The sequence below is a fragment of the Ordospora colligata genome, assembly GCF_000803265.1.
Source record: "Ordospora colligata OC4 chromosome Unknown contig_05, whole genome shotgun sequence".
Lineage (NCBI taxonomy): Eukaryota > Fungi > Microsporidia > Ordosporidae > Ordospora > Ordospora colligata.
Genome location: NW_014575403.1, coordinates 167,012 through 192,628, shown reverse-complemented (window position 1 = coordinate 192,628; position 25,617 = coordinate 167,012). Strand labels below are relative to the sequence as shown.

At 34.3% G+C, this 25,617-nt stretch overlaps 13 protein-coding genes across 13 annotated transcripts; 8 read left to right on the top strand and 5 right to left on the bottom strand.

Annotated features, from left to right (window-relative positions):
- Positions 1 to 8: 8 nt before the first annotated feature.
- On the bottom strand, positions 9 to 7,478 carry M896_051380 (ubiquitin-protein ligase; the record flags this gene model as incomplete). The annotated part of the gene is made up of 1 exon (XM_014708285.1): positions 9 to 7,478. The coding sequence occupies one exon, from the start codon at positions 7,476 to 7,478 to the stop codon at positions 9 to 11; it is 7,470 nt and encodes a 2,489-aa protein (XP_014563771.1).
- A 75-nt stretch (positions 7,479 to 7,553) lies between these two features.
- M896_051370 (phosphatidylinositol 5-phosphate phosphatase) lies at positions 7,554 to 8,618 on the bottom strand (the record flags this gene model as incomplete). Its single annotated transcript, XM_014708284.1, has 1 exon — positions 7,554 to 8,618. The coding sequence occupies one exon, from the start codon at positions 8,616 to 8,618 to the stop codon at positions 7,554 to 7,556; it is 1,065 nt and encodes a 354-aa protein (XP_014563770.1).
- A 101-nt stretch (positions 8,619 to 8,719) lies between these two features.
- On the bottom strand, positions 8,720 to 10,372 carry M896_051360 (uncharacterized protein; the record flags this gene model as incomplete). Its single annotated transcript, XM_014708283.1, has 1 exon — positions 8,720 to 10,372. One exon carries the CDS (start codon positions 10,370 to 10,372, stop codon positions 8,720 to 8,722), a length of 1,653 nt encoding a protein of 550 aa, XP_014563769.1.
- A 110-nt stretch (positions 10,373 to 10,482) lies between these two features.
- Positions 10,483 to 12,000, bottom strand: M896_051350 (putative RNA-processing beta-lactamase; the record flags this gene model as incomplete). Its single annotated transcript, XM_014708282.1, has 1 exon — positions 10,483 to 12,000. One exon carries the CDS (start codon positions 11,998 to 12,000, stop codon positions 10,483 to 10,485), a length of 1,518 nt encoding a protein of 505 aa, XP_014563768.1.
- Positions 12,001 to 12,068: 68 nt separating this feature from the next.
- Positions 12,069 to 12,812, top strand: M896_051340 (Rrp4-like RNA-binding protein; the record flags this gene model as incomplete). Its single annotated transcript, XM_014708281.1, has 1 exon — positions 12,069 to 12,812. The coding sequence occupies one exon, from the start codon at positions 12,069 to 12,071 to the stop codon at positions 12,810 to 12,812; it is 744 nt and encodes a 247-aa protein (XP_014563767.1).
- Positions 12,813 to 12,965: 153 nt separating this feature from the next.
- On the top strand, positions 12,966 to 13,529 carry M896_051330 (nucleotide excision repair endonuclease Nef1; the record flags this gene model as incomplete). The annotated part of the gene is made up of 1 exon (XM_014708280.1): positions 12,966 to 13,529. One exon carries the CDS (start codon positions 12,966 to 12,968, stop codon positions 13,527 to 13,529), a length of 564 nt encoding a protein of 187 aa, XP_014563766.1.
- Positions 13,530 to 14,553: 1,024 nt separating this feature from the next.
- M896_051320 (uncharacterized protein) lies at positions 14,554 to 15,012 on the bottom strand (the record flags this gene model as incomplete). Its single annotated transcript, XM_014708279.1, has 1 exon — positions 14,554 to 15,012. One exon carries the CDS (start codon positions 15,010 to 15,012, stop codon positions 14,554 to 14,556), a length of 459 nt encoding a protein of 152 aa, XP_014563765.1.
- Positions 15,013 to 15,083: 71 nt separating this feature from the next.
- Positions 15,084 to 16,913, top strand: M896_051310 (uncharacterized protein; the record flags this gene model as incomplete). The annotated part of the gene is made up of 1 exon (XM_014708278.1): positions 15,084 to 16,913. The coding sequence occupies one exon, from the start codon at positions 15,084 to 15,086 to the stop codon at positions 16,911 to 16,913; it is 1,830 nt and encodes a 609-aa protein (XP_014563764.1).
- Positions 16,914 to 17,723: 810 nt separating this feature from the next.
- On the top strand, positions 17,724 to 19,613 carry M896_051300 (uncharacterized protein; the record flags this gene model as incomplete). The annotated part of the gene is made up of 1 exon (XM_014708277.1): positions 17,724 to 19,613. One exon carries the CDS (start codon positions 17,724 to 17,726, stop codon positions 19,611 to 19,613), a length of 1,890 nt encoding a protein of 629 aa, XP_014563763.1.
- Positions 19,614 to 19,823: 210 nt separating this feature from the next.
- M896_051290 (uncharacterized protein) lies at positions 19,824 to 20,924 on the top strand (the record flags this gene model as incomplete). Its single annotated transcript, XM_014708276.1, has 1 exon — positions 19,824 to 20,924. One exon carries the CDS (start codon positions 19,824 to 19,826, stop codon positions 20,922 to 20,924), a length of 1,101 nt encoding a protein of 366 aa, XP_014563762.1.
- Positions 20,925 to 21,229: 305 nt separating this feature from the next.
- M896_051280 (uncharacterized protein) lies at positions 21,230 to 21,745 on the top strand (the record flags this gene model as incomplete). Its single annotated transcript, XM_014708275.1, has 1 exon — positions 21,230 to 21,745. The coding sequence occupies one exon, from the start codon at positions 21,230 to 21,232 to the stop codon at positions 21,743 to 21,745; it is 516 nt and encodes a 171-aa protein (XP_014563761.1).
- Positions 21,746 to 22,042: 297 nt separating this feature from the next.
- M896_051270 (uncharacterized protein) lies at positions 22,043 to 22,372 on the top strand (the record flags this gene model as incomplete). The annotated part of the gene is made up of 1 exon (XM_014708274.1): positions 22,043 to 22,372. One exon carries the CDS (start codon positions 22,043 to 22,045, stop codon positions 22,370 to 22,372), a length of 330 nt encoding a protein of 109 aa, XP_014563760.1.
- A 1,374-nt stretch (positions 22,373 to 23,746) lies between these two features.
- On the top strand, positions 23,747 to 25,474 carry M896_051260 (ubiquitin carboxyl-terminal hydrolase; the record flags this gene model as incomplete). The annotated part of the gene is made up of 1 exon (XM_014708273.1): positions 23,747 to 25,474. The coding sequence occupies one exon, from the start codon at positions 23,747 to 23,749 to the stop codon at positions 25,472 to 25,474; it is 1,728 nt and encodes a 575-aa protein (XP_014563759.1).
- Between the last annotated feature and the right edge of the window lie 143 nt (positions 25,475 to 25,617).

The following is a 25,617-nucleotide window of genomic DNA, read 5'->3' as shown; positions in this document are numbered from 1 at the left end:
TTTATTGCTTATATGAATCCAAATCCTGTAGAGCATTCATTGATTGCTGTTGTAAGGCATTTCAGCATTGTTTCATACGATGAATACGAAGGCAGCACTAGTTGGTTGAAACAAGTGTGTGCCGTAGGCAAGCTGTCCATTCTATCAGGCATCTTGTGGATTGAGAACTTCTGTATGGTATTATTTCCCTGTAAATGAGAAAATCCCTCGAATGGTAATGTTGATGTTCCTGTGGCAAACTGCAACAGCTTTGCTTTCTGAACTGAATCAAGACATTTAACAGCTTTCCAGAACCAAATGATTGTCTTTGAGCTTTCAGTGTATCCGTAATAAAGAGTATTACTTTTCCAGTCATCAACATTTATCTCAGGAATACCACAAACAAGCAGCTCAAGCTCATTTTCATCAAACATATCCAATGCATCTTCTCCAAGGATCTCAAATATCCCTGCTTTCAATGCAGAGAGCTGTGCTTCTATTCCGTTGAAAAGCCTATGCCATGCAGCAACCCGCACATATTCTTTCTTGTTACTCTCGGAAACAAATACATCTCGTCCATTATCAATCAGATCGGTTGTTATATTCACACCAAAACTCACCTCAGTGAATGAAAACATCAATCCAAGTGATTCATCAACACTGTGATCTCGTATCCATATGAGTGATTTGTAAAACTCATTGTCAACAGACTTCAGATCATCTAAACCACATGTCTTACCAAGAATATGTTTATACACAAACTTTGGTAGCTGTAGATTCAAGAAGTATCCTTCCATGATGGCCTTTGCCATTATTCTTCCTACAAACTTGAAATATGAAAGATGTTCAGGATTCACGTGGCTATTCTTGCATGGAACTGCAACTGTTTTATCTTCTGTTGAAAACTCAAACAATGCAAAGTTTGGGTCAAGCAGATCCTTTGCAAGCAGTAAAAGCCACTCTCTTGTTATTCCTCCGTAATCTAATCCTTCTTCTCCTGCAAGCTTGATTTCAAATCGCTTCGTACGAAAATCTTCAGGGCTTTTTGCCATCACCTGGAAGTACGAACTACGAAGAACATCATCTCTGTCAACATATACCTTGTAGAACACAGACAACTTGTCTGTCCCTTCCACTCGCAATTTCCTACATAAATACTTCTTCTTGTTGCTGAAAGTCAATATCGATCTATTGATAAGCCTATTAAAGCTCTTAAAAAACCTTTCTGGCCTCTCCTCAACAAGCAGATTGATTTGTTTCGATTGCTTTTCAAGTACATTCGTATAAAACTCTTTAAAAGACATGTCTTCTTCCAATCCTTTTCTTGATTCAAATGCCTTTCCAACTGCAAAAAATGACTCAAAAATATCAGAAACATTCATCAGGTCCTCAACACATACTTTTCCATCTTGACGTTCAAAAAACATCGTCCAGAATGGATCAGTAACCAACTCCATAAAAACTTCATCTTGTATGCTTTCAACTTCATAAACCTTTGCAAACACATTCGTAGCCAGCTTCCAAAGACGCACAAATCCTCTTTGTGCATTTGTATACCTTCCAATCCATCTCCCATCGTCAATAATCCTCTTAAACTCATTCATCTTCTTCCTTATCTCTTCAAATATAACATCCATATATCTTGATCCAAAATGTATAGATGTGTTTTCTACAAGCACTTCAACATGTGTAAACCATCCACATTTCATCTCTTTTACAAACATACATATCACTCCATCAAGATTCATATCAATACCAAGAATCTTATTTTTATCTTCTTTGAAAATAAAACTGAATTCAGCCACAAGCTTCAATATCTCCTCAGTCATCTTGATTTTACTCATCACCTCAAATACCTTACACACGAGTACTGTATTCTTCACAATGCATCTATCTTTCCAGGGCCTTTTAATCATACTCACCAGCAGTAAAAGGCATCTTCTAAACTTGCATTCTGTGGCTTCATTCATATTGTCCACATATATAGATAAAATGGCATCATTTACAGCTTTAAAGGCAGCATCTCTCATCTTAGTGCTCGTGCACATTCTTTCTATCAATTTCCTGCTTTTCAAAAAAATGATCTCCTTTTCAGTAATCACTTTGCTTACAAACATACAAAACACATTCTCATCTACTTCAACACATTCTTCCACACTCATTACAGAATCAGACACATCCTTATTGCTCTCAATTTCTGTCTCATGCCTGAAAAAACTCTCTCTATACACTCTCTCTTTCTCTTCAAAAATAACTCTAACCTCATTAGAGAGCTGTTCGTAGAACTCAACTGCTAGTCCTGCATAATCCATCGACTTTGCACGTCTATCAATAAAATAGCTGTCTAAATATTCTATCAAATCACTCATCTCCATCGCATTGAGTGTAGATGCCTCAAGCATAGGTATTTCTCCACCAACTACTCCCAAATCAGACTCTGAAGATCCTTCTTCATATTCATATTGTGTAGATGTGCACTCAAAATCATTTATATCAATTTCATCATGCATCTCAGACACACTATTGCATGCATACAATTCATTGCACCACTCATCCCATGTCATTACTTCAACAACATCTTCCATATTCTCAACAATATTCTTCTTTAAACTTTCTTCATCATTCACATTATTTATACTTTCTTCATCATTCACATTATTTACACTTTCATTCATATCCATATTTACATTTCCACTTCCACTTCGATCCACACGCTGAACATAGTCGCCATCTTTCACACAATTCAATACACATGCAGAGACATGCAATGCATCAGTCGCTTTATTCTCACAGCACTTCATCTCCTTCATCTCCTTCTGCACTAAATCTTCATACAACTTCCTGCACATGATTCCTTCAACATCATCTTTGACTTCAGAACACAGCCCGTTATATTCCATGCACATCGTGTACATCGCAGTAGGCATCTCATACTCAGTTTCAATACTCTTTATAACAACTACATCATCCGATCTTGATTCTTCGCTGCTCATGCTATCATCAATCGCTTCATCCTCTACTTCTATTCCATGGAACGGCATATCTTCAAAATAACCTTCTTCAGATATCCCACTCTCGCTGAACTCTTGCTCGTCAGACCCAATGCTGAAATATTCATCATTCGATTCATTTTCATAATCTTCAATTGCATTCACAACACTTCCATGGCAATGCGAGTACATCCTGTTCAGGCAATCCATTCCATAGTGCACGCATAATTCATAAATACTGCTGCTTTCTTCCATACATGCTAATCTCTTGATAATTTCACTGAATATCCCTGATGCACTTAAAAACAAAGAACATCTTCGAAGATCTTCTTTCGATCTATCATCCTCACGCTCGTGCTTCAAAACTACCTGTGGCACTAAACACCTTCCAATTATATACACTGCACGCATAAATGCTTCTTCATCCTCATCCCTGACCTTCGAAATCAGAAATGTACACACTGGCATCTTATATGCATCCACTTTAGCCATCCCTTCATTAAATTCCAGAATCATCTCTTCACTCACAACTCGTGACTCAGCCAACAATCCAGCTGCAAATAAACAAACACCACGCTCTATCTCTTTATCATGTCCGTGTCTCGGCGAAAGTTCCCCATCTCTAATGCATTTCTCATAAACCTTGTTCAACACAGAAGGTGTGCATATCTTTCCAAGAAGCGATGCATGATTCATCATTATTTCAGAAAGAAATTGAATCGCTTTGTTCATGCATTTTTGTGAATCAAGTAGTATAATAAGCTTCCTGACATACACCTCTTCATAATCATGCACCTCGTCATTTGCATTACTGCATACTTCTTCATCTGCATTACTACAAACACTATCTGTCTTACAGTAGTCATATTCTGTACAGTTCATCTTATTCCGTTTTGCAATAGCCTCTACACATTTTCTCACAAACATTCCATAGTCTCTGTACATTAAAAAACACAAAGGCTTCAAAAACTCATCTGCATCTGTTAAACCTGACATTTGCTTAGGAAACGCCACATTTCCCAATACATCTTGAATACCAGGCCGAATCGCATATCCCAAAAGCATCCGCATCTCCATCATCTCGCTGCATGTCCTAATCCGCATCATCAGCTTCTCAAGATCAAAGTTGTAAGGCATTGGCATTCTCAAAACAGTTAGTAGCCGGAAATACATCCTGAGAAAATAAAGTGTCTTAGACACTGATACATCAGATTCAATCAACACAGGAATACTCTCCTCAATCATTTTCACATCAATCAAGTGTGGACACATCCCAACACTTGCAGATAGAAAAACATCTCCTGCCATTTCAACAAATTCATCAGAATATTCAAAATTAGCAATAGATGCACAAACATACTCATAAACCTTTCTATATCTCATTACAAAACATCGAATGGATGAGTAAGCCTTGATTCTCATCAATCCCTTCAAACAAATTGGTGATCTTACAAGTCTTTCAATTTTAATCTTTTTGCATTCAGGTGGTATATAAAACTTCTCATATATGCACATAACCATATTCATGTCATATTCTAGCATTTGAATCTTGTCGCCATCTTCTTCATCAAATATGCTTTGAACTGCATCAATAATAAGATTACTCAATGTAAAGTTACGCTGGTTATCATCAATACTACTTAAACTGCCATCTATCATATCAATATCAAGCAAATATTGCAGAAATCTATGTCTCAACTCATTATCCTCTCTCATTGTGTACAAAAGTTCACTTATAATAAAATTCACAATTGCAATAACCTTAGAATGCTCTCCACGAATCCCAAGTAACTGCTTTGCAAATTCACACCCAGATACCACTTCACAATGCTCAGGCCTGAAGTATGGACATAGCTTCTTGAATAGCCGTGTCATCATCACCACAGACATTCCATTGTCCTGTAAACAAGTATTCACTGCTTTCTGTAAAAACTTAACACCATGCACAGGCGCCACTTCTACTAAAACTTTCCACACAGATCGTACAAGATAAGTCACACACGAATAAATCGATCTAATTAAACACAGGCGCACACTGCATTTAGAAATATCAACATCAAGATCTACACTCACAGCCTTACACAACAATACAAACATATCTGCATCAGGTACATCCAAAAATACACCAGAGAGTTCAGACAATCTCATATACATTTCTTCAACTCCATCAAACATTTCTAAAAGCATTTTCATGCCAACACTCTCTGGCACCATCTCAAGATCAGTCGCCAAAATGTAATCCTTATTCTGCAAAACATCATCAATCAGTATGCACATCAATGCAGCATGGTTGCTATACGAAAACATCAATTTGTCAACTACATCATCTTCTTCTTCTTCATCTGTCCATGAATATCCATTAATCACCCCATCATGCATTCGTTTGCACAATAAATCAGCCATCATCTTGCTGTCTCTTATGAACATTTGTATCATTCCTACATCTCCATCAATCATGCTGTAAATATTCCGAAGCATCCCCACAACAATCCCCTTCATCGGATTGTGCATCCTACACGCATAATTTACATCTACAAAAAAATCATAGACCTTACGGAAAAGAATACATGCTTCTTCTGCATCTGGATATACCTGCATCTTTCCAATAAATCCAAAAAAGTTATTCATCACATTTACCTTCCACTCATCAACCACAAATGCATCCTTAGATTGCATTTCAAATACACTTGTCAAGCATTGCATGTATGTCACATAGAACTTCACTAAATCGTCTCTGAATACAGGATGGTGCATAATAAGCACATTCAAAAGCGACATTACCTTACTACTTCCACTCACAGTCTTCAAAAACTCATCCTCTCTAAGCATAAACAGCAACTTAAATAAATACTCAGAATCACAAATCATTCTTTGTGCATCAAGGTTCAGTGAAAACGCATCCATACATGACACCATCTCAGAAAAACATTCAATTGTCAATTCAGCCATTAACATCTTCTCAAACACAATCATAACTCCCCTCTCAACAAGTCTCCCTATGCTCAAAGGATCTCCAAATGCAAAGCACGATAGAACCCTCATGCAAACACACACAGTTCGAATATCCACAGAATACAGCCTTCGTATCATGCTCACCAATATGTCAAGAAACTCACTTTCCTCAAATCCTCTAACACCTATCTCGCCTCTCCAATCCTGCATGTATATCTCACCAAGAACCTTCACTGCATACCTTACATTCACATTCTCATTTATCCCATATTGCCAGCTGTCTTTCAGATATCCTTCTAACATCGCAATTCCACCTCTTAAAATAAACTCAGAAAGTCCCCTTGATCTAGGCTCTTTACAGTACATCTTTAATGATCTTAGAATGTGATATCTAACATCTGCTCTACACTGTCTGAAAACTTCAACGCATTCCATCAACACATCCATCTTCAAATACCGCGCCTTCTGGTTTAAAACAAGCGCATTGCTCACAAAAAAAACCATATGTCTTTCAAATGCCTTCTCATTCAACCCTGCTGAATACCTGCAATAAAATGGACCTTTCACATCGTCCAATCCAAGTGCCACTGAAACCTTCAAAAAGTCAACTCCATAATAAATCAACACATCTATCAGACTCATCACTGCAAACTCCATGTCTTCAGACATCCTTCCATTCATCATCTCATTCATCTCAAGTGCGTCAATCTTTCGTGTAACACAATCAAACATTTCTCCTCCTTTCGCAAGCACAAGAAAAACACATCTTGCAAGAATCCGTATAACATCCAATCTCTCTGTTCTATCGCTGTATATCTTCTTTCTCAGCTCAAAAATATACTTCCCTCTGCCATACCTCTCTGCTCCTACTATCAGCGCTTCTTTCGTTTGCTGAGCACTTCTAACACACACATTACACCGCACATTCCCTGCTACACCATCTAATTCATTGCAATCACATCCATTATCTGTAAACATTTCAATATCAAGCATCTCATCAGGTATCCTTTCATAAAAACCTTCAGATACATTCAGCTCACCCATTTCATCCTCATCGAGTGCAATCTCAATGCATTTCAGAAGCATCTCATGATCCTGAGCATACTCCTCCAATCCAATACAAAACTGCAGACTGAAGCTAAGCACCTTATATGCCTCAATCACCACATCTGCATCAACTGCATATATATACTTCATCACATACTCTGATACATCCAATGGATACTTGTGCTTCGAATACCCATACATTCTCTGATAAAACCTGAATATTTCAACAATCATCATCTTGTCTGCATCACACATCTTGCTTATCTGCATTCCTTCACAAAAATACCTCTCTCCTATCTCATGAACAATAAGAAGTATTCTGTCGCTTGCATTCTTCCATAATTTCAACGAGCTATCTTTGAATATCCATACATCATCACTCAAACACAGGCGTATCTTCTCCAAGATGCAAGATGTATCATTCTCCTTTGCAATCTGCCATGCAAGCTCGTCCAGTTCCTCCTCTACTGGTGTGTTTGCATACTTCCAATTGCTGGCTTCATTATCCATCGGGGTTTGTTTAGTAGATCCAAAAATACACACAATGAGTTTATTAGTACTGCCTTCCTAATTATCAATCCTTATCTATATCTTTACATCTGTATTTGTATCATTTTTAAGTCTTGCATTTATTGCCTTGATAAGTACAACCACAAAAACAGGAACTACGGCAATTATCAGCATAATGCTGTAGTATTCATGCATAAAGCAATATATCCACGTTGCAATGCGTGTAAAAACATGGCTCTTATATCCAACATCAGGTACCGCTTGTCTTTGGCACTCATCAGACATGTTTTCTGCAACATTGAATTTGCATACAATCGGCTTGTGATCACTCAACATAACGCTTGGATCTGTGATGTATTTGGTAAACTGGATAACATTGCATGATGAAACAAGCACTCGGTCGCACCAAGACGGATTCTGCTTATTGCTAAAACAATTCGATCCCATCTCATATTTGTATGTTGGCATGAATGTTATTTTATCCTCGTGAAACATCGGATACAGTTTATTGAATTTATTGAACTGATCATACTCTGCTTTGTATATGCTTTCTGAATTCTCATATAAAGCTCTATTAATTGATGATCCAATTACTGATTCATTTGTGTCATGTATACTTTGTGTATCAAAGGACATTCGCTGAGTCATGCGGAAGTTCATATCACCAGCAATAACAAGCAAGCGTGTGTTTGATACTGTTTCTTTGTCATTGATGCATTCAAATACTGTTCTGATCTGCTGCATTCTTCTCTTATTGTTTTCTAAATGTGCAGACAAGTGGCAGCTTACAAACACCACTCCATTCGACAGCTTAGAAATACACGCGCCTTTGTTGATCATGCCTAATACTCCAAGGCCAATTCTCATTGTATTCACCTCTACATCACGTGCACATCCAGAAGTCTTGCATAGAACAACAGACCACAGCCCGCATACTCTATTAACGCTTGCTACACTGTAATGTGGAAATGCCTTTGCCATGATCCTTCTCACTTTGTTTTGGGAAGGACTGAAGCATTCCTGAAACGAAAGCAACACAATATCCGCCTGTTGGGAGTCTGCAATCACTGAAACTCTTTCTAATCCATCTCTTCCATTCATATTCCATGAAAGAACCGCAATCTCCATTCCACTGTTCATAATAAACACCAAGCATACATTATTCACAAATCAAATAAACTTTGGATTTAATAAAATACCATAAATTATGCATACTTGCTACATTAAAGCAAAGCACACATTCATTTCGGCGCAGCAATGCCCATCACTGCTATTAATGAACGTAAGAAAGTAGTCATCTCCACCCTGAGTAGAAACTTCTTGGATTTATTCTTGTATCCTTTGCACTTGAGAATCATCAGACAACTGAGCACATCAATGCTGGTGAATCCTTCTGTCTTTGCCTGCAGAGAAAACGAATCGTCATAGTCAAAAGGCCTTGACTTTACAAATTCATGTATTTTGACCTTGAATCGCATAAACGTATCGACTTCTATGTTTGGATCCAGCTCAAAGTTGAACACAATGATCTTCTCTGGCGCACGAGTCATGTTGATCAGATTCTTCTTCCACAGATCACTGTTAAGAAGCTTTATCTTTCCTCCATTCTCGCCAACTAATGATGTGTTAGATAGACCAAACTCATAAACCTTATAATCAACTCCATCCACTACTACATCATCTCCAACATCAAACTGGTGACTTATCAACATCATAAAGTTGTAATACACATCAGAAACAATTCCACTTGCAACCAGGTTGAATGCAAGCGCTCCACTTAGTGCCAATGCCAGTAACTCCTTTAGTGGAATTCCAAATACGATCATGTATGTAAAGCACAGGCATGCAAATACTACAGAAATCAATGTGTTTGCAATAACACGAATGAAGTCCTCAGCCCTTTTGACATTTCTCTCCAGATTCACTCGCTCCATATAGAAGTAAACTATTGTGCTCTGGAACTCCTTCTTCGAAATCATTCTGTCATTGTTTGAGTCAAAAAATGCAAATGCATTCAATGCATCTTGCACACTTGGAAAAATCACGCTGAAGTCATCGAATGAAAGCTCTTCCTTTCCCTTACTTGCCCTCACAAATACATCTCTTGCAAGTGTTTTTGAATCCATCACTCCGTGCAGCTCTGGAGGATTGATCCTCAGGCCTCCTGCAAACTTGTGGAATCCTTCCTCACACTCCCCACTTCTGCCCCTTGGTGCATTTTCAGCCGATGCCATTCTAAAACAGAACATGTCTTTGCATGAACATTCAGGTGTTGCCATGCTTACAGATTCTGAAATGTCATATCTGTAATTCTTCATTGCACACAAGATTCTCTCGCTCTTCTTGACATCATCGAGCTTACTGTGCAGTGTTCGCTTCATGAAGAACGTTTCAAAGTACGCTATTGCCAGCGTAGTCACCGAATATGCAATCGATGTTATCAACGCTGCAACAAAAATCCTCCTAGCAATGTCAAACTGATATCCATAAACAATTTTCACATATCTCAACCAATACATACAGCACAGAATCCACACAGAAAGCATGGCGAGCTTTTGTAGTTTTGTATTTGATTCAGAGTTCTCAATAAGACGCATGTTGATCACCATAAGTGTCAACGCATCTCTCAGGATTGCAAGCACTATGAATAGGAGCGATCCAACAGTGATGCTCATGAGTATGACATTTAAGCTCAGGCCAAGTACATATGGATCTGCTCCAAATGCATAAAGCATCAGTCTCAATCCTAAAGAAACACCCAAAATCGAATAGAACATCCCTCCAAGAATGTCTATCAAGTAATTTGTATGCAAGCTCCGGTTAGGTGCAGGAATAAACTCATCTGCATCTGCATCTACGTCTCCTCCAAGCCAGTCGAAGCTATCTTCAGACATACTGCATCTTCATGTTGTGTTTATATAGTCTAAGATACGATCTCAAACATCGTTTGATATCTGTATCATGTCTTTATAGTTGTGTATATGTCATAATAACCTGTATCTGATCATTCTTTTGTACTTGCATCTCTAGCTGTGTAATCATCAAGATAGTTATCACACTCAACAACTCCACAACAGCCTTCTTCTTTTTCACGAGATAGCTTCATTCTTACAAACACCTTCTTTTTCGAAAGATGTGGTTCAAAACATCCATGTATCTTTTCTTTAGATATTTTCAGGTCAACTGTGTTTTTGCTTGGGATGTTCACTAGGACACCGTTAGATGGAAAAAACGTAGGAATTGCATATCTCTGTTCAATACTCTTCTTAAGCATCCTCATCCTGCTCTTTTCGCCATGTACAAGCATCACATTCCTGGGCTTACATTGCTCAATTAAGCTCAATATGCCTTCAGAGTCAGCATGTGCACTGAATGCAAGATTCCTTACCTGTATTTTTATTTCTTTACTTTCTCCAAGGATATCGAGTCGCTTAGCTCCGTTTAGAACTTTCTCGCCAACTGTGCCTCTCACACAATATCCAGGAATGATCACAAGGTTCTTTTCGTCCTCACACCACTCCTTGAATATTTTCAATGACATCCCTGAGTGTAACATTCCTGGTGATGCAAATAGAACCATTGGTCCAGGCATGTCCAAGTAGTACTTCTGGAATGCTTTAATGTGTTTGTAGTCAAATAGGTTCCTTTCGAAAATCTTCTGCTTAATTGTCTCATTTGTGTATCCGATGTATCTTTTGTATATTTCGTTTGCCTTCTCAGTCAATCCTCCTGAAAAGTACACAGGAACATTCAATCCACTGCGTTCCCAGTATCCGTCAAGAAGGAGACACAGCTCCTGTGCCCTACCAAGTGCAAATATCGGGATCAGCACTTTGCCTCCTTTCAACACACACTCAGACACAGCTTTAAGGAATTCTCTCTCTTTGACCTTCCTGCAATCCCTCACAACAGATCCATATGTTGACTCAGTAATCAGAATATCAGGCTTGACACATTTGATAGATGCAGGCCCAAGATGTTTGTCAGGCGTAGTGCTGTAGTCACCAGTATAAACCACAGATTGATCTCCAACAACGACATGGAACATTGCTGCCCCAAGGACATGCCCTGCATAGTATGGAGTGATGTAAATCCCGTTTCCATGCTCGTATGTCTCATTCATGTTAATTGTAATAACCTTTTTCATGCAGTTGAGTATATCTTGATATGTAAATATGGTATCATCGCCTTTGACTGCAACAATCTTTCTGAAGTCGTCCAGCAAGATTGGGCACACTTCTTTAGTGGGCTGTGTCATGTATATTGGCCCGTCGTATCCGCAAATTTCTGTAAAATGTGGAAGTGCTCCGCAGTGATCCAAGTGGAAATGGGAAATGATCACACAGTCAATGACCTTGTTGAAGTTCTGAGTTTTAGAGATATACGAAAAGTCTGGAAACCGTCTCTCGTCGTTAAAGCCCATGTGCATTCCGCAGTCAAACATTATTGTTCTTCCTCCAATGGTTGCAATAATGCATGACCTGCCCACATCTTGCCCTGCACCGAGTGGAATAATGTTCATCTAAGGGCATGTGCAACGTGATTATGTGTTATGAGTGTATTTGCTATTGCTTGATGTACCCTGATTTGATGAGTGAAATAGCTGTTGATGCAGAATTTGTAGATAAAAATGAGTTTAATAATAGCGAAGGTAATAGAGCACGAGCAAATAATGTGTTTTTACCAGGAGATGAATTGATAGATGCAGATGGATATATAAGAGGGCATGGAACACACATGAGAGGCAAAAGTATCACATCGACGTATTTTGGAAATATGAAGGTCACTAATAAGTTAGTTACGGTGGATCCTATTGTACCTTTGAAGTATTTGCCTCAAGTTGGGGATGTGGTAATTGGAAGAGTGTCTGTAATCCAGAGTAAGAAATGGAAGTTGGAGGTGAACAGTGCCTGTGATGTATGCCTTAGTCTTTCTGCAATTAATCTGCCTGGAGCAGTGCAGAGAAGGAAGCTTGAGTCTGATGAAATTGTTATGAGAAGTTTTTTTGATGTAGGCGACTTGGTTGTTTCTGAAGTGCAGAAGGTTAGTAAAGGAGGAATGGTGGCATTGCATGCAAGGAATGAAAAATATGGGAAGCTGAGTGATGGAATACTTGTTATAGTTCCGTACTTCTTGCTTGATTTACTAAAAACAAGATTTTTGAGTAGGAGTGGAATTGATGTGATAGTTGGATGCAATGGTTATATATGGATTGGTGCGAAAGACAAGTACAAGTCATGCCGTGATGTAAGCTGTTTGGCATCCAGTATAAGGAATGCAGTAGAGTTTGGGATGAGGATTGATATTGAAAAGTTGTTGTATAGCAATGATTGAGTAAAATGCTGTGCTTTTGAAGTTAGATTAAGCATATTTGATGTAATGAATTCTTAATGAAGTGGATGGATGAGAGTGTGGATGCGTGAATGAATTAGTAGATGAATAATTGAGATTGTAGATGAATTAGTTGACGAAGCCAACCCAGGATTCATGATAAAAGTTTCACCGGTGCAGAAAGGAAATGCATTACTAGAGTATCTTTCGAATGCTTCATGGCATTATGACAATGCAATAACACCGGATTATGAAGTGAACAATAGTGTTGGTATATTATTTCTATCTCTTAGATTTCATGTGTGCAAGCCTGAATATATACAGAAGAGAGTTCGAGCGATGAGACCATATAAGGTTAGGATTCTTCTTGTGCATGTTGATATTCCGAACTATGGGCAGATTGTCAGGGAGTTGTTTGACAGTGTTCCACTTACGATGGTGCTGGGATTTAGCATTGAGGAGTGTTCGAGATATGTGCGTGGGTTTGAGATTGCAGGAGGTAGATCTGTTGATGCAATAAGACGTGGGCAGAATGATAGCGAAGGCTTTTTGCAGCGAATTCCAAAGATTAACAAGACTGATGTTCAACAGATTGCTGGAGAATGTAGAACACTGCTAGAGTTTATTTCGAAGACGCCTGCAGAGATGGAGGATATACCAGGAATAGGAAAGTTAAAAGCAGAGGAGATATCTAGATTTCTAGACATGAGGTTTGAATAAATATATTATATTTGTAATCAAATTATACTTTTTATATACTAACAGATTGAGAAAAGTGATCATAGTGAATATCAAGAATTATTATATTGATAGGATATGATTATTAGTAGGTTGATATGACTAATAGTGGTTTATGAAAAGCAAGATGAATATGCCATAGGCAGTTTGTAGCAAATAATAAGTAGGTATAGATAATATATGGTGTATAAATTGTAAGTAAGAAGAAGTCCCTTTTGAAATGAATGAAGAAATGCCAAAACCAATTCAAGGACAAGATTTTGGTAACAGCTTAGACAATCTTATTGAATTAATAAATAATAAATCCGAAACCAACAAAAAAGTAATAGATGATTTATAGAGAAAAAATAAAAGAATGGTAGGCAATATTGAGTTTTTATATAAATGTTTAAAAGACCCAGAAATAATTAATTTAACAGTTGGTCACGAAATGGCTTTTTTGAATCGTTTTGCTTATGATAAATATCCAGATCCTACTAAAAATATGAGCCGATGAAGAAGGCATTTGATTTAATTCGAGCAGATAGGAAAAAGAAGTTTTTAAATGAATATTTAAACAATAACCCTAATTTGTTAAATTCTTACTATGAAGATATTAAATATAGCCTTTCTCCTGCAAGCGGATTTGAGATGACTATGAAAATACTTTATGAATCAGTTAGATATCATAAAATGGAAGACATTCTATTTGGTCTTGATGATGTGAACCGCCAGAAGATGTTGTACGTGATGTTGGATATAGTGAATCGTTCTGTTAAGTATAATAAGACTATTAAAAAACTGTGAAAAAATATACTAGTAGCGCAATTGAAGTACCTGGAATGTGAATAGTATTAGGATCAGTATCAACACACAGTTAATCTGATGAGGTTAAACTGCATAATGCAGATATAGTGAGTGTAGTGCCTGGACCTAATAGCATTGAGGAAACAAAGCAATCGTTTGAACGTGTTGATTCTGTGATAAAGAAGTTAAAGGATAGCGGAATTTTAACAAACGAAAAGATTTACGAATTATGTGAGGATTTGAATAATCGCATGATAATGAAAAATGCTAATGGTGAAGTGATGAAGGATGTGGATGTAGCGAGTATAAAGGAAGATATTGATATAAATATATGCATGAAGGTTGCCATATATGAGCTTACAAAGCTGGAGTGAAGCATAGATGAAAAGAATATTAAGCAGAATGCATCGTATAAAATGTTGATGATTATGTTGATATTAGCGAATCTATTCGTATATACGCAGAAAGATAAAAATGCAAATGGTATTGAATCGAATTTAAAACCACTACAGCCAGAAGATGAAATAACATCTGATATACAATGAATCATTGATAGATGACACAGTAAGTGATAAATAATAAAATGACTATATTTTATGTTTAGTATAGTATAATAGTATATGAGAGTGATTTGTGTGATATTGTGAGCAGTGATATTAAATGTTGTAATTAGATGCATTATAGCAATTAAATGAGGATTCGAGAACCTGATATTACTGACAAGAATATAAGGTAAATATCAAATGAAGAATGATTGCCCTTACAATGGTTAATAACAAAAATGAAAAAATTATAAAACAGGCAGAGTTGAGCGCACAAGAGAAATTGAAAGAAGTTATAGTGAATGCATCACTAACGGCATCGAATTCACCAGAAAGGAATGGAGAGGAAATGGCAGCATTTCTGAATGGAATTGAGGGTATTTGGAGAGATGAATATTATAATGAGTTGGAAAAAATGATAGATCGCATTGATGATCTAGTAGTGAAATTTATGGTTCTGAAAGAACTTAGGGAGCGTTTTGAAAAGGCAAAGCTAACAGTACCTGATTGGATTAAACAAAAAATCGATAACCCATTTAAAGAAATTGAACTTGTAATAACATGGAGTAATGTAGAAGCATTGGAGAAAGAGTTTAATGAATTCAAGCAGAAGATGACTGAAAACCAGTTTGAAGGAAAAAAACTATATTCTAGAATAAAAGAAATTATGCAACTTATTATAACACATTTTTATAAAAACAAGTCATTTTTGACTGAACTGAGTAATAGACTAAGTAAGCCAGATCAAACGTTTACAAAAGAAACTATAGCAATTATATGGAGTATCTATGAAGTTAATGATATTGTAAACTTGTTGCTAAATATAGAGGATGATAAAAGAACGATGATATTAGGGCAACTAGGGAATATACACAGAACGGATATATTGATTTATGTTATCTATTACTATTACTATAAAATAAAAGAAAAAGAAAAAGAAAAAGAAAAAGAAAAAGAAAAAGAAAAGAATGATACAAAAAAGATATTTTATGCGGTTGAAGATGATCCAATTAAAGAGTTGTTGAAGGATCGCTCTATTAACAAAGATGGTTGTGCTATTGATACAGATGAATGTATTAAGTTGATGAAAATGCTGAAGGAATCATCTGTTGGACTTGATAAGATAGCAAGGATGCTAGTTGGGATAGAAAGTAAGGATTCGACATACAATTTGATTACTTTGATGGGAATTCATACTGGATATGGTTATGTAGGAGATGTATTGTTGAGTATTAAAGATAAGGATAGAGAAAGTGGAAAGAATGGAAAGAATGGAAATAGTAGAGATGATAAAGATATAGAGTTCAAAAAAATGATTTGTAAGATTAAGGAGAGCGATATGATCCTGATTACAAAAATACTTTTTGGAATTAAGGATGTAGATAAGCTTAGGGAGTTTATTTATAGGATGCCGAAAGAGATTGAAGGACAGAAAGTAATGAAGAAATTGGAAGAGATAAGTATCGATGATGTGAATGATGAGTATGGAAATCCTTGGTGTATTGGATATGAAATGATTGCAGGATTGTGTGTATTTTTTAATCCGTATGTTATTGGGGAGATGATACCTGATATGAATGAAGATGAGATAATAACGGTGTTGAATAAGATAAAGATGATTAGCATAGAAGATTTGGATATGTTGGTGAGCTGTATTTATGATAAGGTAAATAAGATGAATGTATTGTTGAATAATGTAAAGAAGATGAATGTATTGTTGAATAAGGTTAATATTGATGATATGATTATTGATGCGTTGATGAGTAAATCAATTGAAGAGCAGAAAAAGATACTAGGGAATGTTAAGAATGAACAGTTGCGTAAGAAGATAATTGATGCAATCAAAGATAAAGAAGCAAATAAGAATGCATATGAAGAACAACAGAAATTATTGAATAAAAATAAACGAGAACAGAAGATGAATATGATAAATGTATCAATAATAACGACAGTAGTTGTTATGATGATTGTTGAAGTATTGATGAGTGTGATTAGTGTAATAAGTGCATTGATGAATGGGAATAAATGTAGTGATTAACAAGGTTATAACAACAATAGCGAGTGTGATGGTAATGCTGAGTGTGATTGCATATGTGATGAGTAGAAACAGATCTGTGTTGTATGATGTAGTGATGATAGGATGAAGTGTATGTGTAGCATTGATGAGAATTTTTACAATGTTTTATGAGTAACTATGTGAATATAATTAGTATAATGATGATGCTAATAAGTTTTATTATGGCAATAACGATTGTAGTAGCTTTTTTAATAGAAATAAGATTAAGAAGAGTAATGAAAAGAATGAGAGTGACAAAGATGTAATAGCTAAGAATGTGGTATTTTTAGTGGCAATTTGTTCATTTTCTGTGGTAATAATGGAATGTTGTAAGAGTAAAGTAGAAATGGTATAAAGTAATGTTAATGTAGTAATATGATATATAAGATGTAAAATAAATGATAATGAATAATGAATAGTTTGTGTATGATGTAGAGTAGAGTATATGTGAATGAGATGTACATAATGTTAGTAAATATGTGATAACATGGATGAGTGATTGTGAATTACACATTGATATATATTACATATATTGAGTTATTATAGAATGATTGTATTCTAGATTGAGTTGTAGGTTGTAACTGTGATAATCACAGATGTGAAATGAATTGTTTCAAAAGTCTCTCAACCGCAGATATAATGAATGATGATTAAGTTGATATGATGAGAATATCTATGCAATGTGCAGTAACATACAATATGTGTGATAAATTTGTTTGATGAGAATGATATTTTATAGATATTGCAAATGCTAGTGAATCGATATAATATCAGAAACAAATTACCCTCATAATGACGAATAATGATAAATCTCAAAATATTAGTAATAAAAAAAAATGTGTGAAGATACAATTGGAAATTCTGCAACATTTAGAACGTCTGGAAAACGAAAACCTTATAACATTTCCTAATGAATTACAAAAAATTAAGAATGATCTACCAGTCGAAGAGTGTATAAACCGTATTTATTTATACTTACTTCATATTTTTAATACAACCATGGCAGAACATGCTATTTATATGGCTAACCTGAAGGAAGAACAAAGTAGTAGTAATACAGAAAAAACCGAAAAAGTTTCTTTATGGTTTGACATGTGCTATCGTCAAACAAAAGAAATCGATTCTTATAAATTATTAAGGCTTTTCTATGAGTTTATCAGTTGTCACGAAAACGTTGATAACTCATATGTTTATAAGAACAAAGTTGATAATATTGATCACAAAAATCAAATGTACTTGGTTTACAGACTCACTGGATGCCTACAACAATATAATGATGAGTCTATTAAGGAAATCCAATTGGAAAAGGCTTTAAAATCTAGCGATATTTTGGAAATTTTGATGTGGTATATTATTAAGCCGTATACTAAAGAACACAAAAAATTCTACCAGGAAGTGATGGTGCCAGTGTTCTTAGAAAAGATAAAAGACGGAAAATGCATAAAGGATGGTAATGAATTTATTGATATCATATTTTCAGCTAGATTTGGTAATAAGGATAAAGAATTTGTTCATAAATATCATGATCAACTTGGAATGTTTGTTGATAATATTAACAACCGGTATTTAAGATCAATAATTCCTATAGAACTCAATGAACACCTAATGAATACGCATATAAGTCAAAATAGAATAGAATTATTATCGGGATTTAAAGCATGTCATTCTAAAATTAGCGAAACTTTAAAAGAAGAGTTTTCAGTAGATTGTATATTATGGATGATCAAAGGATCTGATAAAAGATTTTTTTTGGACTTGATTGGGAATGACAATGTTCAAAGATATATTGAGTGGTTTGAATCTTGTCTATCTAAAGATATATTAATAATAAACCAGATGAATATTTTATGGGATACTATTAAAAACATAGAAAAGCAAGAAAGAAAAGGCACAAAAAAACTAACTGAAACCATAAAAGATAAGTTTAGTGATACCATTGAATTAATAAAAAAGGACAATGATTGTATGTATTGGAAGTTACTATTATATACGTCTGAATTGATCGGATCTGAAAATATTTCTGAATGGGATGTAAAAGATTTGAACGATATATTTAAAGAATATGAAATATATTTTATGAAGAATATTAATAATACAAATAGTGGGAAGAAATTTAATCTTATTCGCAATCTACCAACCACAATTTTAAAAATCCTAATACGAAACCCATCATATACAGAGAAATTTAAAATACCAGATGAAATCTGTAATGAAATGATATTAAAGTATATGAAACAAGGGATTGGCGAATCAATCAAATACTTGTTAGAATGCATATTATGTGCTTTATGTGGATCAAAAAAGGATCATGAGTTTATACAAACATATATGGATGAAATTTATGATATGGTTTATAATACAAATATAAATTTTACAAAAGCAGTAATAGAATGCATATCTAAACATATTAAAAAAAAACATGATTTGGATTTTACTGGTACAGATAAAACGATAATAAGTATTTTTTTTAGTAATGTAGGCATTTTGCCTATTGAGGATAAAAAAGTGAATAAGGATAAACAGTCTGAGGATTTGTTTGATAAAAAGGTAAAATATATAATTGAAACAGCTAAAGAAGAGAAAAGAATGGAAGAGAAAAGAATGAAAAGAATGAAAAGAAAGGAAGAGGAAAGAATGAAAAGAAAGGAAGAGGAAAGAATGAAAAGAACGAGGAAAGAATGAAAGAACGAGGAAAGATGAAAAGACAAGCAGCAAGCAGGAATAGTCGGGATTCTAGACCTTCATATCTCAAATGATAAATTAAACTCTGTATCAACTTTTTCAATCCAAGTAGCGTCAAAAGAAAAACAAGAAAAAGTGCCACAAGTACAGCCAACTACATCAACAGAAAAAGAAATTCCTACGAAGAAGTCAGATAGGCATGTAAATTATATGGAAGAAATATATTATACGCCTTTAAGTAACAAAAACTATGATACCTTGATAGACCTGCAAGAATGTATAAAAGAATGGATTGATATGCTGAGGATATTTTTATTATTGATTGCAAAAAATGAATTTATAGAAAAGGAAAAGATATCGGAAATATTTAATGGAGCTAGTGATTGTAGTAAAGAGGCAAATGAATCAGGTAAACTAAATAAACACCGTCTATCAGGCAAGACGGTTAAATCAGGCAAGACGGTTAAATCAGATGAAGCAGCTAAACCAAGTAAATCAGATGGAAAATTGGATACTAATACAATTAGTAAAATAATAGACAATCTTGGATCAATAAAAGATGAACATGAGAATAATCATAGTGATAGTGATGATCTAGATAAAATAATTAATCGATTGCTTGCAATTAGAGATCATATTAATAATAATGAGCGATACCTGTACCAATTTATAGAGTGTGTTATTAGTCTTCAGAAATTAAAGAAGAACCGCCCTGGCGTATATGATGACGTATATGATGAAGGAAAAAAATTGTATGATGAAAGCAAAGATATTATATGCAGTAATATGAAGAAAAGTATTTTAAGTATTAGAGAGTTCAAAATTTTCAAAGAAATTGAGAACAATATTGATGAACAAATGAATAGTATTGGCAATGGTAATAAAAGTATTGAAATTAAAAAAGGAAAAGGTAAGAAACAAGGCAATGGTGCCACTGCCGTAGTGAATACAATCACAGATGATGAATATAAGAACATCATAGAAAATGTTGCGTTAATCATTTATCAAAAGATATTTACTAAACTTGATAATATTAATGACGAACAGATTGGTAATATTAAGGAAGAAAATAAGAAGATTATAAATGAACAGATTAATCCCAATATATCATATTTTGATGATATTATAAAAGTTGGTAATGAAGATAAAAATAGAAATACTGTGCTGATCAAAGCCAATGTAAGAACTGGAATGATATTTTATATACTATTTGTACTAACATGTGCTTATAAAATTATTGTTGATAAAGAGATAGAAGATAGACAAGCGTCACCTGCAGGTGAAGTATTGGAAGCAATATCTGCAGCTTGAGAGTATGATAAGAGTATATAAATAAAACAATTAATTACTATTATGTAGTTGTAATGTATTGAGTGTGATTGTATCTAATGAAATAGTGCATATATGATGATGAGAAATAATCTAGGCTTATTATTGGACCTGAGATTCTTATTTCTTTACGAATATAGTTGGATTGATGAATTCACTAGCAATAACATGTATACATGTGATTGTGTAGTATTGTGCAATTTTATTGGATGGAGATGTAATTGTATGAATATGGAGAATGAGATTATATGAATATGATATGATATCAGAAACGGGCTACCCTTGTCATGGTGAATAATAATGGTGGAAACAAGGTAAGTGAGATAATTAATGCGTTTACGAATGGAGATGATAAACAAAAAGATGTAGACCAAACAAGATTGATGGCAACCATAACAACCGAAATTTTCATGGAAGTTTTGAAGCATGATAAATTTGAAGATATAAAAAAGGTATTTTTTAAGAAATTCTTTGAGATTGATTCTGAAAAGATTATTGTAGACATTAATAAAGAGTGGATTGAATCAGATAAATATATAGAAAACGACAACTATAATGCACTAAATATTCTTTTTAAATGTATTGCAGATCCTAATCTTTATTCTGAACTTAAACCTAAGTTTAATAAGATTTATGAATATGGCATCAATATCTTTGATTCATTTGTGGGTAAAGAAATAGAAAGGTTGGAGAAAGATAAAGATGCTGAAAATGTTGAATCGATAATAAATAAAGATGCATGGTGTATTTTGTCTGTTGAAAAACATAAATTAATTAAACATAATGTAAGTAAGACATTGTGAATTATCTTGTAAATGATTATAAAGATACTAAATATTTGAATGCATGGGTAAAAGTAATTAGCACGATTGATCCAAGTGAAAATCAAAAGCTAACTGAAGAGATCATTGATAAACTTATAAATGCACACATATCGGAAGATAAAACGAAGGATTTTTGGGGTTTACATAATATAGATGACTATAATACTCAAAAGATAAATGATATACAACCTGATGATATTATAAAGTTTATAAGTAAGATTGATATAACTAAAGCAAAGCAAATTGGATTTTTAATGATTATGGTATGATGTAGTGATGATAGGATGTAATGCATTATTAATGGTAATGAGGATTTGTACAGTATTCATGAGTAATTATGTGAATGTAATTAGCATAGTGATGATAGTAATAAGTGTAGGAATGCTAATAACAAGTATAGTGGTGATTATAGATCCTAAGATTAATAAAGGTAAGAATAACGAGAGTAAGAAGAGTGGTGAAAAGAATGGGAATGGTAAAGGTATAATGACTAAGAATGCGATATTGATTGGATTTACATGTGTAATGATATTGAGTGGATGGATAGCACAGGTTATGGATATGAATAAGAATAATGAAACGAGCAATGAAATAATGCAAGAGTAAAGTGATATGAGAATGTATATAAAAGTATTAGTTAATAATAAATAAGTATCGAATAATTGATTATAGTGTATTTGAGAGATGTGTGGATATTATTGAGTAATGATGATATTCAGTGAAGTTCAGGTAATTATTAGCATAGTAGAATAATGTGAGATCATGAATATAAATAGATGTGAGATGATTTAGTTAGTGAGATAAAGATATTTATTATTTATTAATAGCATTGTGTTAGTGTGCGTAATTAGTCATATATCAACTTTATTGTTTTATTATTGACTGATCTGATTTTGATCAACTTACATTGGTATATCATCACCTCTATCCACTTAAACCATCATCAAAACTTGGCCTGTTATTTGGTGATATATTTTATTCATCTCCATTATGCTTATTAGTTTTTAATTGATTCTTCTCTAATCCAACAACTATATCTTTACCAAATTTATTTTTACATTTACAAAAAGCCTTTTCCAAGTCCTGGTATCCTGCTGTATTATTTACCTTATTGCCTCTTTTAATAAACTTACAACCAGTAATATCGATTTTTGTATACTTTTATTCTTTGCTAGTTTCGGTATTCGCCGCGGCAGTGATGTCATATCTATATCTATGTTACTGAAATCAATTATCTTCAATTGTTCATACCACTTAGTACCTTGAATTTTTCTATTTTATTAAGTTTTGGGTTATCACTGAGTTTAAGCAATGTTAGTTTTTTTCATCTGGTAATTGAACTGACTTTAAATAGGAACACTTTGTAACATTAATATCGACTACCCCATCTTCAATGCTTTTATCTGGTTCAGAGTTAAGTTTATATAGCATCTGTAATATTTCCATACATTTTAGATTTCCAGATACTGAAGATTTGTAAACTTCTCTGGAATAATAAGTGTTGTATTAAATCGAGTATCAAGAATAAGTTCACAATCCTTTAAATAAAGCAAAAGTAGTTTTTTGTACTTCTCTAAATGATTCAATGATCTGATTATACAATTTTTAAACGGAAAAATGTGATTATTTTTGATATCTTGATGTAGTAATTTTATAGTTCCCTYTTTATTTTTGAACGAATCTTGATCGATCATAACGTTATCTATCATATCCAATTTATTCATCCAAATACAACCTACGCATACCATGTACATCTGCATGCATATTGCAAATGTCTTGAGTGTTATCAATCTGTTTATTTCACTTATGTTTATGTATCTCAATCACTTTATACTTTTACATCAATATTCCAATATCTATGAACAAATACAAACTTTCTCTATGTCATATGTATATCTTTCATATTATATAATTGGTTGTTTACTGATAATGCTGCACATGATGAGTAGAGTGTGTTAAATGCTTTGAGAAGATCCCCAGATGGATACAACATCGAATGGATCGAAGATAGAATCCAAACAGTTTTCGAAGGCAGGTACTGGAGTTTATGTTGAAGACAGTGACGAGGATAATATTAGAGTGGATGTAGTGAGTGGGGAATATGATTCGAAGGAGTCGACAGGATATGTTGGACTGAAGAACCACCTTGGAACAACATGCTACATGAACTCGGTGATGCAGACGCTATTTGGAATAAGAAAGTTTAGGAATTACGTTTATGCACAGGAGCCAAAGGGAATAATGTTGTCTTTGCAAAGGTTGTTCAAGGCGATGCAAGAGAATAGGAAGATGGTTGACACGACGGATTTTGTTGTCAATAATGCATGGTTTGATAACATGCATGTGCAACAAGACGTCCATGAATTTTCGAAGATTTTATTTAATTCGCTTCAGAAAGATAGTGGAAACAAAGAGTTTATTGAGAAGCTTATACAAGGAGAACAGATAACCTACATCAAGGCAGATTGTGGATGTTTCCGAAGGAAAGAGGAGAAGTTCCAAGACATCCAGGTAGAGATTAAGGACTTTATGAACAATAAGTTGGACTTGAGTCTGATTGAATCACTGAAGAGATATGTGAAAACTGAGCGGTTAGAGGGGAGCAATCAATACAGTTGTGAGAAGCATGGACTTGTTAATGCAGAAAAGGGAGTGATGTTTGGAGAGCTTCCTCCAGTGATTTTTGTATTACTTAAGCGGTTCTATTTTAATCTTAATACTGAAACGAGATATAAATTAAATGATTATTTTGAGTATCCTGATGTATTGGATATGAAGCAATTTGTGGATGAGCAGAGAATTGATGGTTTAGAAGAATCAAAGAATGAGAATAGAGCTAATATGAATGAATATGAACTGTATTCGGTTATTGTGCACAGAGGAGATGTTGAGGAAGGTCATTTCTATGCATACCTGAAGCATGGAGGAGAGTGGTTGAAATTCAACGATGGAGTTGTCACAAAGAGCAGAAAGGAGGAAGTGATGGAGGGGAACTTTGGAGGCAAGCATCCGTATAAAGATATAATGCGTGAATATTCTGGGTATTATCTTGTATATATCAGGAAGAGCATGATCGAAGAGATCTTGAATGATAATGTCACTATAAAAGTATCAAAAGAAAAACATGAAGAAGTAGCAAAAATTATAGCGAAGGTAAATGGACAAATGAAGAATATAATACCAATAGTTGCAGCAGTGTTACTGATAGTTGCTGAAGCAGTGATTACAGGAATGAGTATAATGAATGCATTGAAGAATGGAAATGAAATATTTGATAGAGTGGTTATTAACAAGATGATTATGGCTACATCAATTGTGTTAATGATTATAAGTGTGGTTATGTATTTAATGAATGAGAAAAGGACTACTATATGGTACGATGCAGTCATGATAGGATGCAGTGCATTACTAGCAATAATGAGAATTTGTACAATAGCTATGAGTAATTATGTGAATATAATTAGCATAATAATAATAGCAATGAGTGTAGCAATGTTAATAGGAAGTGTACTAGCGTTTATAGGTTCTAAGAATAAGAATACTGAGAATAAGAAGATTGATAAAAATAATGAGAATGGTAAAGCTATAATGGCTAAGAATGCGTCCGTGATTTTCTTTACATTTTGTGTAGCAATAACAGGATGGTCAACACAGATTATGAATATGGTTAAGAATAGTGAAATTAACAATGAAATATTGCAAGAGTAAAGTAAGGTTAATAGTTAGATATAATATATAAAATAAATAGATAATGAATAGTTTATGTATAATGTGTATATGTAAGTGAGTATAATGTGATAACATCAATGAGTGATTGTGATTAAACATTGATATATTGCATTTACTCGACT